The sequence below is a fragment of the Alligator sinensis genome, unplaced genomic scaffold, assembly GCF_000455745.1.
Source record: "Alligator sinensis unplaced genomic scaffold, ASM45574v1 scaffold651_1, whole genome shotgun sequence".
NCBI lineage: Eukaryota > Metazoa > Chordata > Crocodylia > Alligatoridae > Alligator > Alligator sinensis.
Window position 1 is genome coordinate 1,038,550 of NW_005842014.1, and position 13,584 is coordinate 1,052,133.

General features: G+C 43.9%; 1 protein-coding gene across 1 annotated transcript in view; it reads left to right on the forward strand.

Moving 5' to 3' along the window:
* Window positions 1-13,584, forward strand: part of TG (thyroglobulin) — a 209,880-nt gene that overhangs the window by 170,151 nt on the left and 26,145 nt on the right. Inside the window, exons 41-42 of the mRNA XM_006021995.3 lie at window positions 7,463-7,627; window positions 8,606-8,773. Of these exons, the coding sequence (XP_006022057.1) occupies window positions 7,463-7,627; window positions 8,606-8,773 (333 nt within the window). The remainder of the gene's footprint in view (window positions 1-7,462; window positions 7,628-8,605; window positions 8,774-13,584) is intronic.

Here is a 13,584-nt window from a genome sequence, read left to right on the forward strand (position 1 = left end):
ACTCTTTCCTGCTTATGCAGGGGGTCGGACTCGATGATCTATTGAGGTCCCTTCCGACCCTAACACCTATGAATCTATGAACTGTATTATGCACCCACGTGCAATCTTATTCCACCCTACTCAAGTCCCTGGAAACTCATTAATGCATGAATTAATGTCATCTTAGCATAAGACTAAATAGAAAAAAAGCAGTAAAGAAGAGAAGGTCCTACGCTCCTTTTGTATTAACAGTTTTTCAGGGACTCAGCAGACTGGAATAGGATGACACTTAGGTGCCAAATAGGTAGAATAGGATCTGACCCTGAGTGGCTCACATAATGCCATCTTTTCAATGAAACAGTCATTCATTAAACTTGCACAATGCTCATTATAATGCTTCCTTCTGTTCCTGTAAGCTGGAGAGAGGCAGTATCAGTACACAGGCTTGCTCAACCCAAATCCCTCAGTTTGTTCTCAGTTGTTCAGAACTCAGTTTTGAAATGAGGTTAACAAAAGGTCCGATGGCTTTTCTTAGGGCATGGTGAGTCACCTCTGAGTAGACTGCCAGAGTAGGAACCATGAATGATTTCATGTCCCAGTTAAGGCCTATTTTGAGTGGGATTTAAGCAGGGAACAGGCTTTGGGGTGGCCTTCTCCACAGAAACAGTGCTGCAAACTCTCAAGATTTTATTACAAATCTCAAGGTATTTTCTTTGAAGACCCATCTCCTGGAATCATATGATTATGTGAGGAGATCAGTTAGCAAAGTGACATCAACTCAAGTGACTTAAAAACCCATAACACAAATTACAAAAAGAGCCCCAAGTTATTTTTAAGCCAGTGATGTGTAGTGCCTGATTCATTGATAGTGTCACAGGTGATGATTCATGATTTTATAATGCTTTTGGTTGGCAGTACTGTGAAATTCAGGTAGTGCGAATAAGGAATTATTTTGCTCCTTCTGCATCTGTCCAAACAGGTCCATTTTCTTTTCAAGCTAATATCCACTTGTCCATGGTTACAGCAGATACTCAGACAATGATGTGATAGTTTCTATAGTGAAGGTAACTAAGAAAAATGCAGGCTTTTCTTCTCCTGTGGTTTTTTTCCCCTCTGTGTCCTGGCCTTACATACCAGTATGGGCGTATTATTTAGAAAATATTGCTGTTGAATATGAGAGCTGTTTGCTCAAAATGGGAGGAACTTCATTCTGAGTAGTGTCCAGGTTCTGCTTTCTCATGCTTGTTCCTGAGGCCTGCTGATGGGGAAGCAATGAGCTCAAAGGGTGGTATGAATGTACAAGAACAAGGAACTTGTACAGTTTTGCTGGTCTAAGTCATATTAATAGGAACTTCAGCATTTTCTTTCCCTCAGACCCTGGCAGAAATTTCAGAGGGAGGGGAAATAATGCTACTGCTTTTAAACATTTCTGAGTCCCCCGCCGACCAACCCCCAGCTACCACCACCACCAAAAAAGCTAGTGGTTGTCAAACCTAAGGCACAGGACTGGATCTTATAGACATTTTAAAGCCAAAGCACAAGACTAGCTTCCTGAATACAAACGTTATCACAAAAAGCAGACTGAGGAAGTGGCCACTACCATGGAAAAGAACACAACAGGAACTCCTGTGCCTGTTGCAAAACTGCTGCTGCTAGAAGGAAGAGCAAAAATGCGACAAGAAAGGGACTCCAAAGTAACCCTTGCCCCCCATCCCCAAAACACTTCTGACATCCTTGGGAAAGCTTGAATTTTCTTCTGACTTATGTATCTTTGGTCTCTCTCTGACCTCAGCTGGCCACATTCCTCCCTCTAAGAAAGAAATGGTGTAGCTGTTTCACCTCACTGCAAAAGTTTCTTGCAGCTTGACTCACTACCTTTGCTTTTATAGCAAAAGTTATATGCAATCACTTTTGCTTTTCTAGACCTGATACAGCAAAGAAATGCAATGTGTGCTTTGAAATCAATGGGGTTACCCAATGGCTCCAAAAAGGCATGTAATGGAAGTGCTGTACTGGACCACAGCGAACTTGGAAGCGGTGGGTGTTACTGGAGTTCTGAGAATATACGGAAGTTTAGGCCCATGTAGGAGCAAACAGGTCCACTTATTAGAGTACTAGCTCTGATCCCTCTGAAATTATAGTAGATTCTGTTGATTTACCCCAGATGATTAGCCCATTCTTTTCCCACTAAATTAGTTTCTTTCTAGTCCTCCTTAGAAGTTGGCAAGATTGAAAATGAACATAAGGAAATTCAGTAAAGTCAGATGTTAGAGGGCCATTCTTTTTTTTATGGAAAGGTCCAGGGTTTTGGATAGAAAAATCCCTCCTCCTCAAAAAGTCACCCCATTCCACATGGGTTTGAAACAGGTGGATCCAGGAGGCTGCAGCTGCAACCTGCTTTGATTCTTTGTCCACCCAAAGTTTAAAACCAACTGCCTGGCAGTGGTTGCGGCATTTCTATTCAGGCAGCACTGAGGGAGTTGATGGAATTGTATGGCTCAGTATAATCTATAGTCTACCTGATTCTTTCTAAACTCTTATTTCCACATCTGTTAATAACCTTTTCTCTTCTTTAATGACCTCAATGATCCCCTAATCAAGCTATCTTCCTTGTAATGTAGCTCCTACCATGCAGCCCTGCAGAATGTTTTTGACTCTAGCTAAAAACATTAACTCAAGTGTGGAAATGTTAACTTAGGTGGACATTAATTGAGCTGTGGAAATGAACTTTCAGTGAAATATTGGGTGCGCTGTCAAGATGCTCAAGAAGGCCAAGTTTTGTTTTATAAATCTAAAAAGGAGATGCACATTTAATTCTAATGACTACACAAGTAATGAAACAACATATTGTGCTCTTTTTTTTTTTGCTTAATTTGTTTTGTTTGTATGCAGAGTGTATGAAATAGTAAATTAGCACATATTTCAATAAAGTAATATTTGTTTTTTCTTTGGCCTTAAACTGAATAATATAACCTCAGGCCCCTAGCACATTAGTACTACTTGTATTTTCTTTTTAACTGGATGATGCACCACAGTATCTATAGCTCCCTTTGCAAAAGCCTAGACTTGCCCATGTCAGTCTCCTAGTATATGGCACTTAATAGGAGACTCAGGTTCAAGCCCCTATTTCCTCCTAATTTAGTCTTTCACATCCCAAGGGAGGACTTTCATTGCAAAGCTGTCATCTGTTCTTGCATGGGTCTCTCCCATTGGAGCTGTTGCTGTTAACAACTAAATATTCATTAGGTATGAATGAGAGAGATATGGCTTGACTACAACCAAATGCTTGTGGTAGTCATTTGAGATGTGGAAAAGCCAGGTTCAAGGCCTTGCTCCAATGAATAGTTGCATTTAAATTAGGGCAGACCCTAGTTTAAAACAGGACCAACAGGGACTTGAACCTGGGACTTCCATATCCTGGTGAAATACCCTAACCACTGAGTTACAAACTCTTCTGGGTTGAGTCTCTTGGACTTTTCCTTTCCCTTTTCTCCACCACCACCAGAAATTCCATCCAAGGCCTGGGAAACCTTTCTGATAAGCTTTGTCAAAAATATTACATTTGAACAGAAAGTTTTGATTTTGATGGACTGACACTTTCCAATGAAAACCCCCAACACTTAACCAGTTCTATTACTCAGGGACAACAAGGAGAGAAACCATCAGAAGGATGGGTCATGATTGAAACTGTTGTTACATTTAAGTAGCATAACTGGGTGCAACCACAGGAGGTCCAGCTCACATTTCCAGATTTGCTTACAATGCATGTCTTGCAGGAGTGGATCTCCAACCGCGTGGACATGGCAGTGTGACAGAGTGAGGGGCTGTTCTAATCCGTAACAGTTCCCTTATTGGGAGGGAGTCTTCACTTTTACTCTTTGAATTCCTCCAAATCAGAATGTTAAGGTACATTAAGCAGTTAACTAGAGGCGATGCTCCAAAACCAGTCCTTCGATGGAGCTGAAATTTTAATACTCAATGGCTTGGATGTTTGGTTCCCTGGGGACAACTAGCAGTGGGGCCCCTTGCGTCACTGCTGCTTTTCCCCAGGGAACATCTGTGCCATGCGCCCCAGCAGCCTTACCTGGGGGCCTCCTGGGGCTGCAGCAGTGGCAATCCTGCCAGTCAGAGCCTGGCTGGCAGCCAGAGCATGGTTCTGGCCTACCAGGCTCTGGTTTTGAGTGGTGCATGCTGTCCCTGTGTGTACTGCTTTGCTTTTTTGGGGGGGGGATTTTTTTTTAACCCCCAGACATTCATGGGTCAATCCACCCCCATGCTGTTACCTTGCAAGGTGAAAAACAGCTGAATATGCTGTATGTGGCACTGCAGACGTGTCTGCGGCACCACATACCACACGGCCATGCTCATCTGGACGTGGCTAGCGGGTGCATTTACACATGTAATTAACATGTAGTAGCTGCAGAGTGGCCAGACATAGCACCGTGCCCCCCAGGGACGACAGGCAGAGCAAGCACCACAGCCCCAGAGTGCCTGATGGCCTTGGTGCCTTCTGCTCCAGTTTATTGCTACATGTTAATTACTCCACAGTTCATGCCAGAATTTATTGCTTCCGGTTGCAGCATTTATATGTGCGCCCTCGACCACAGCACATTGAGCCTGGGTGGAGCAGCCCTGGCTGGCAGGAGGCCCGGGGGGTCAGACTGCCAGCCTAGAGCTGCTCTGACCTGGCTCAGCATGCTGTGGAGGGGCTGGCTGGGGCATGAAGGTGCTGCAGTGCAGTACTAGCTGGCAGGCAGTCACGGTCTACACATGCATTTTAGCACACATAGCTACTCTGCTGTAGAATAGTACTTGTCAGGCAGTACTATCCTACAATGTAGTAAATTAATTTAATGTGCCATAATATGAGCACACATGTAGACAGTGACACTTTACTGTGGAGCAAATTAGTCAGCTCCTCAGTAAAGTGCATGTGTAGATGCACCTAGCTGTGTTTAGATGGCCTTTATCTTTCTATCTGTTTTTCAGCAGTAAGCAGCGCTTTGCAAAAATGGGTACTAGACAGTTACCTCATTTTACAGATTGGGAAAGTGGAACGCGGAGAAGTTGCCAAACTTGCGTGTAATCGCAAACAGCACAATTCTGAGTGTGCTAGGTAGGCACTTTCTGTGAGATGCTGAGCGCACACAACTCTAAGCAGGGGAAAATGGTGCCAATATTAGGATACAATACAGCCATGCAGTCAGTTGTAAGGCCAGGCACTTTGCTTCGATCAGATGGCTCCATGAGCCTCTGTTCTTGCTAGAACAGTAGAGGGAGAATGCTCTAATTTACACCTGCTAGAGATAGCTGAAGTGTGATATTGCTCTGGTTTTAGTCTGTGCTGAGCCTGTAGGGATGGAGGAGCAGGAGCATGCATTGCAAATTTTACACCTACTACAAGCTCCTCCGCTGGAGGCAGTGAAGCCATCCATTCCTTCCTTTGCACTACCCAAGGAGTTCAACATGCTAGAGGATCTAGTCCTTCTGGTGCCTTTCATTCACAGATCTCACAGTGCTCAACAGTCACCATTGAATCAAGGTTCACCATTCCTATACTGGGCTAAGGTATTACCACCTAGCTAATTGCCTCTCTAAGAACACAGCTAGTGCATCCAAACTGGGCACCCAGGACTCCTTGATGTCCCTGTCCTGCCATAGGGATCATACCCCTTCTGGAGTGGACTCTGCTGTGCCAACAAAGGTACACACTTGAAATTTAGAGCCTTCCTTTGCTTAGCTACAGCAGCCTTGCAGCTCAGCCATAAATTAATGAATAAATTACTATTCTTTCTTTCCAAGTCCCATTTTTTTCTTTTAACTGATTCAGCAAAAGAGAAAAATCCTTCAGAAGCATAGTAAAATAGGCCCAGTGGGAGTTATACATGCGGTGAGCTTGTACAACTGGCTCAACATCCAAACAATAATGTCTGTCTAATTATATTTGGAAACTGATTGCCTCAGTCATCACAACCAATAGGTGCTTGCTTAAATGGGCACGGATGTGTTTAACTCCTGGGTGCAGTTGTCAGAGAACTAATATTTGGTGCCATCAGATTAAAAATCAGTCTTGACATGAGTTTATTTTTTTTCTTTGCTCAGTGCTTGTGTTTTTCTGGGTTCAAGGTTTTGCATTTAATTTATTTTATACTGCAAACAGTTAATCAGTTGAAGAGATCACATTCACTCCTATCGTGTATCTTGGGGCTTTTTTTTTTTTTGGTTTTTTTTTTTGAAGACGGAAAAGCATCTGTGCAGTTATTATTATAAACTGATCTATAAGTTTGGAAATTAGTCATTTGAACTATGTCACAGCTCTTCCAGCCATGCTGTTCTAGGTTAGATGTTATCAGATTATGCTAATATACCTGCATTTGAAATAGGTGGCTTACTCAACAGCATTGGACCATCTTTTCCCAGCTGTGAGAAGTTGAAGGGGGAAGCATGGGAATGAGGTCTGTGTGGCAGGGAGAGTTGCAGTACCATGACCATGGGGTTAAAAGCCAGGAATTCCTGGGTTCTGATCCTTCCTCTGGTCTTATCCTTGCTCTGGCTACTTGATTCAAAGATTAAGTATACTTTGAAGAGCAATGGTATAATTTCACATTCACTGTAGCATGGTATCTTCCAGGTCAAGTTTTCAGCTGTAAAGGGATATTTTTTCCCAGCTAATTGTTAGTTCTGTGCATGAGCTTTGAAAGTACAGGCTTGGCTTCCTTCCTGCTCATAATATCATCATCATCATCATCATCATCACTGGGATTAGTCTTGGGACTCAAAATTGCTCTCTCTGAACTTTTGCTATCCCTAGAGTGCTAACAAATATAGGAGAGAAACTTAACAGGAAAACTAGTTTAGTTTTAAGTCCCAAGGGGCAGGAAGTGTGACCACTTGTGTTGTTACAGTGCCAAGCAAAATGGGGCCTCAGTCTTGGTCACTGCCTTCAGTCACCTCCATAAGACAAATGCCAGTAATTACTTTGTGACATAAGTTCAGCAAAAGTAGTAGCCATTGCAAATCACATGGGTGTGAATATTATTCTAGGAAAACTGGACTGGAAGGGGCCTCCTGTTCAGTCCCCAATTACAGGCAATCACAACACACAGACTTTTTTCTACCCTGGCCAAATCCCATCCTAAATGTAGTGTTTTGTCCCTTCTATTGGGAGACTGTTCAAGAACTTTAGTCCTTTGGTGGCTAACTTCCAGAGCGAATTTATCCGTGGCCTATTTAGATCCATTTGTTTTTGTCCTTTCACTTGAATACTATTTTCCCTGGGTTTATTCCTTTGGACGTGACAGAATATAAATTGAATACATAAATAAATAAACCTGTGCTCTAATCACTGGATCTCATGGGTCCTCTTGCAAAGTCAAGTTCCTGTTCAGCGCCTGAGCACTTTTTTATGTTGGATTTTTTAGCATGCACTGAGGAAACACACATCTACATGATCAGCTAAGTGAGAGCCTGCTTTCTTTTCTAGGGAGGCTCTGCTTTTTCTCCAATGTCAGTGATTAGTAAGAAGACAGCCCAAGAACAAGTGAGGGTTCTGGCTAATGAATTAGGATGCCCTTCATCCAGCAGCAAGGAAACCATAACCTGTCTCCGTCAGCTGCCTGCAGGTGCTCTCAATGATGCTCAGACTAAGGTACGGCAAAATATGTGTCCATCTGTATCGTAGGTGGGAAATAGAGGTAGCACTGCAGGAACTTGAAAGCAGTATCGTAAAAGACTGTTGATCTGATCCTCGGTGGTTGTAAGTCAGCATTGACTTCAGTGCAGCAGTGACTTCAGCATCACTTTGACTATGGAAATGTGCCCCCAGCTGGGTTTAAATCTGTAACCAGAGTTACAGACAAGCTCTAATGTCAGTGGGAATCATGCGCCTAGCTGTCTGCAGAAGCAGCAGGGTGAAATGATGCCTGTGCTCTTCTTTTCAATCAAAGTATTGATGCTTACAGAAGGTGCTGTACTGACCACCTGGAGGTGGTTCTTCCTACATGGGGGAGCAGAGGCTTCGGTAACAACTTCCCCAGTCACAGCCCAGCACTAGGCCTCATCCCCAAGCCAAAAGTGGCACCTCTAGGACCAACTGGTTCATTCACTCTCTCTGATCTTGGCTCCTCTGCTGAGACTGCCAGCAAAGGCCCCGGTTCATGTTGGCTGTGATTTTCAAGTACTTTACTGGGGGAACTTGTCCTCTCTGAGGCCATCAGCCCAGTGGTTTGTTCTAGGGAGGCAACTGAGCAAACATTAGTCAGATGGGAACAGCCTTCAGTCATTCCCAGTCTGGGCCAGACGCTCACTACTGAGCTTCCCCCTATCCCATTACCAGTCCCTTGAGAGATCATGTTTGGATGAGAGCACAGATCCCATTTAATAGCATGTTTTTAATTGATTTCAAAGGCAGCAGAGAGTGGTTATCAATGGACACTTTTGTAAAGCCCACCTATAGTTTAACTTTATTAGAAAATGTTAAGAGCAAGAACGACAAGACCATAAAGGAAATACAGCGTGCCTGAGCAAGGGAATAACGTAAGAGGGGTGGGGATGAGGAAGGGCATACAACTAGGTTATATAGGTACAATGTTATTCATCTAAGCCAATTGTTCTCTCTCCAATATAGCTCTTAGCCATCAGTGGGCCATTTCAGTATTGGGGTCCAGTGGTTGATGGCATCTACCTTCAGGAGCCTTTGGCTGCAGCCCTGCAGCGAACTCGACTTAAGAAGGTGGATCTGCTAATTGGAAGTGCTCAACAAGATGGGCTAATCAGCAGAGCGAAAGCAATTAAGGTAGGTTGAGTTTTACTATATAAGAAAATTCTTAGCTGTTAAAGCACTTAAGTAAATATTAACAATACAGTCAATGTGTGGCAGCAGCAAGACAGATACTCTGGCTTTCTTAGTTCTTGAATTGTGCTCCATAAAAATACACTTGTGTGTTGTCCCACAAGAAGTGCGGTTTTTAGTAGCCAGTGAAATCGCACTCTTGGTGTAACAGTGTAATGATACTGTTAGTTGAAGGAAGAGACAAAATGCCCAAAAGTCAGTGGTTGGTTTAGACTGTATTTTGCACGTACCAATACATCTAGGTCTCTCAAAAGCATGTTAATATAAAATGTTCCTTCTGTACATTACTACCAAGGAAATACTATAATATTAAGTGGACAATTGGCATGATCCAGGATAGGAATAGGCCCAAGTCAACCCCTGCATCTTGATCCTTCTGAACTTCTTAGAGGATTTAGACTCTAATGGCAGCTATGGGTCCAAATTTCATAGGTTATTTCCTTCTCGCACTTCTCTCTTCTGTCTCTGTGCCTGAGTTGATGAACTGATTGATTTTCTCTATCATTGCCTGTGCGTTTCTGTTCTGTGAACCCACCTGCCTATTGCAAGGACCCTCTAAATTAGAATTGCTTATGAATAAGAATAGCACCTGCAGACACATGAGCTAGGATCAGAGTCATAAGGGTTATCAGAGCACAAGCTGATCAGCAGGGGTCAGGAATAAATCATTCTATATAATAATGTGGAATTAGAATAATTTGTAATAACACTAATAGTTTTACTACAGGGCTTTTGTGTCTTTTCTGAAGCAACTGGCACTGGTCATGTTAGAGGCGGCATACCTCCAATTGTTCCTTTCCATCAGACAATTCTCTGTTCTTATACCCCATTGAAATGCTTGTGTGAAAAATCCTGCCCTTTACACTTTCTCTCTGTTACCTTTATGCCACATATAATTCCTCTGTAATGAATGCATGTATTTACATCTGTGAGCACTTATACAGCAGACCAGCATATACTAAAGCTATCATCCAAAACAATAAACTAAAACTGAGGGCATGGGCATTTTAGCAAGTTACTCTAAGATAGCCAAGGGCAAGGATTTGCAGCACATGAACCACTCTGTGGTTACTGCCCTTGTACATGCTCTTACCCTGTGGTCAGTGGAAGCTAGCCAGTAAGGGCCTTGTTTCATGGTAAGTTTAGGAGGTTTCTGCAGCTCTTAACACCTAGACTGGTGACACGTTAACACCTTTAAGTGGCTTAAAGCACTCATTATTTGCCTTAAAGTTATGCCACTCCAGGGCAGAATTATCTCTAATCTGCCTAATTTTGCCCCTGTTCCATTACCATATGGCCACTTCCCCACAGCTGTTCCACCCAAGTTGAAGTCCTCCCACATCCCAGGATACAGTGGTACCTCCTGAGTCAGGGTGAGTGGGGACACTGGGGTGCAGGGGGGAAGTCATAGTGCTTCACCCCCCTAGGGACATCAGACAGAGCAAGCGTCACAGCTCCAGAGTGCCTGATGGCCTCAGTGCCTTCCACCACTGCCCAGACCAGCTCACTGCTCCCACCACCAGCAGCATGAGGGGAGCGAGCTCCAGAAAAAAGAAGGATTAGGGCCCTCGGAGTTTAAGCAGCAAGCCGGTCTAGGTGGTGGTGAGAAGGACTGACAACAACTGACCTTGTTTGCACTAAGAAACATTTTACATAGGCTCCTAGTCCTGCCCCTGCTCACCAAGCCTGTAGTGGCAAGTCACAACTGTGCAGGTGAGGGACAGTCACAGTTTCATAAGAGTTTTTTTTGCCATAAGGTGTGATTGTTTCATGATTGTTGATCATAGTGTTGATCAACACTAAGCCAATTAACATGTGTGCAGTTTACAGCATAAGATGCAATAAAGCCCTAATTTACCTTGCAGTACTTTGGCTTAGCACAGACCAGTTTAACTTCAGCATCAGTGTAACTTTTGTTGGAAATGTGACAGCACTCTATAGTAACAGTACAAAACATCAAAACCACGGGGCCCAGTGTTAAAATATGTTCTGGACATTACTGCAGAATACGGAGATTATTTATTTATTTTACCAAGGAAGCTAAAAGTAGGGAAAATTTTAAGCTAGGATGTCAGTAAAGTAGGAAATGCTCCTTATATACAAAAGGTTAGTTTACTTTTTTATAGGAGGCCAGGTACCACTTCATTCTCACTTACAAGGTGGAGGGCTGGTCCAGCAGCGAGGACACGTGCCTGAGTTCTGCAAGACATTCGGTTTGGAAATGTCATGTGCACTCCTTGAACCCAGTCTGTTTCATTTCTGCTCCATGGAAACTGCCCAGATCAGGGATGTGGTGCTTCTAGGTTGCTGACTCTGAAGCAGGCCCAGGGACCCTAAAAGCCCCAAATTAGCAGCCTCGGGGCAGCCTGCCCGGTAAGATTCTAGGGTTGTTTGATGTGGAGGCAGAAGTGCAAGAAAACGATAATACCACCTCTCCCCCAGGTGCCTGTGGTGCAACATATGGAGCATCCAGACTGCCAGAAGTAATAGCAGGGTTTAATGGGAACCTCTTGAAATAGTGTCTGATCATGATTCTGAATAAGGATGTGGTTGCTAGATTAGTTCCCTTTTGGCTCCCTTTTTGCTCTTGGTTTGATTGATTCGAACGCCACGTTTTCCTTTCAGGTCCTTTACAATGGATTAAAAGGAAAGCAAGTGGCATGTGATGGTAACCCCTGCCATCAGCAGATAATGATCTCTGCTGTGGCGAGGCAATGAACTTGGGTAACCCTGCCTAAATCACGTGATGGGGGCATGGAAATGAAATTCTGTGTCATTCTCTTCCTCCTGTTCATTATGTCATTAGCACAGACAATGAATGAAATTCCACTGTGTTTTCTGAGAAGACGTCCAACAAAGACCGATGACTGAGAAGTGCTAGCTGATACTGATTTCATTGGAAAGGCAGAGCATCTGCGACTGAGAGTCTGAGAGTTGCACAGAGCTTAAGCTGCCATGATAAGAAATTAAATACTCCTCCTCACTTTTCCATTAGAATAGTTATTATTGAAGCTGGTGCCCAGAGTCCCTATCTGTCACAAAGACAGGCCCTCCTTCAGAGAGCTTGCAGTCTACATGCTCAGCAGCCTATGTTTCAGATATTCCCTCTTCCTTACTTAACCTCTTTTCATGCTTTTTGCCAATAATCACTGGTTATTGTTGTCCTCGCCTACTCTGTTTCTGTCTCCCTAGGTTCTTTGAAACACTGAATCCTCATGCATCTCAGCCACTTAAACGCCTTATTAAAAAACAGCTGCAAAGCCAAAGGTTTCTGGATTCATACATGTTTCCTCAGCACTTTGTGTCTTCACTACTGCAAAAACCTCTCATTTCCTCTGTCCTGCAGAAGTTTGAAAAATGACTGTTTATGCTGATCCTTATAACCCGTGCACTTTGGTGTATCTCAGCCCTGACCATGGGTGTGCAAAAAACCTGCCCGTGAAATCCAGTGTGGGCCACATAAGTAACTCATAGTATCAGTAGAGCTTAGCCTAAATCTGTGTGGGTGTGGATGGGGACCCGGAGTATTTTCCTCCTCCTGCAGCATATCATGAGGAGTCTTTGCCCTATCCCACTCCTCTCTTCTCCTCCTATATCAGATCCGGGATTGGGCTTCTCTTTGAAGAAGATCTAGAGGAGGGGGCAGAGGGGGAAATCTCCCCAGGGCTGGTTCCCTTCCAGTCTTGCTTGGCAGGAAAGCTTGTCTAGTGGGTGGGTCACTGGACTGGATTCAAAGACTTGGATTCAGCCCTTAACTCTGTCTTGAGAGGGTTTGGTTTTTTTTAACAGACTTGTCCTTGGATAGTACCGAGAGTGTGGACATCTAGAGACACATGGTAGTGGTGGTGTTTTTTTCCAATAGCATCTAGAGTGGGCTGAGTTTTCAAAACCAGAAAAGGAAGTGTGGTTCCCGTTTTGAAGGGCTCACTGTAGGGAGTAGATTTTGACTGTTTTGACAAACATGAAAGTGAGGTCTTCCCAAGTGCACTGCTTTAGTTTGGGTCGGGGCATAGGGGTGGAGGTCGGATGCTGTGCACCCAGTGTTCCCCTCCCCTCCTTTTGAGCAAGGAGACTGGAAGAGGAAGAGAAGACATCAAACCATGGCTCCATTCACTCCCATGCATTGCCTTCTAGCCAAAAACCATTCTCATAAGGCTGAAATAACCTACCCCTCCCTCTAGCAGAGTAAGGCATAATAAGAACCAATGGCTACAAGTTAAAGCTAGGTAAATTCAAATTAGAGATAAGGCGCACATGTTTAACACTGAGGGTGATTAGCCAAAGGAACAGGGCCTTAAAATCTTCAGCTCAAGACTGGATGCCTTTCGAGGAAAGTTTGCTTTATTCACACAAAAATGACTGGGCTCAGTACAAGGAAAACTGGGTGAAGTTCTGTGGCTTATGACATCCAGCATGTCAGACTAGATAATCAAATATATTTATCTAAATTGATGTAATTTGAGAGAGTCCAGAGGACAGCCACGCGCATGATCAGAGGGCAGGAGAACAGGCCTTATGAAGAGAAGCTGGGAGCTATGGGACTCTTCAGCCTGGAGAAGCGCGGGCTCGGGGGGGGACCTGGTGGCTGCCTCTAAGGACATCCGGGGTGTGCAATGCCTGTTCACCAGAGCACCCCAAGGGATGACAAGATCCAGTCGTGCAAACTCCTCCAGACTGTTTTAGGCTGGACATAAGGAAAAACTTCTTTACTGTCCAAGCCCCCAAGGCTTGGAATAGACTCCCTGCAGAGGTGG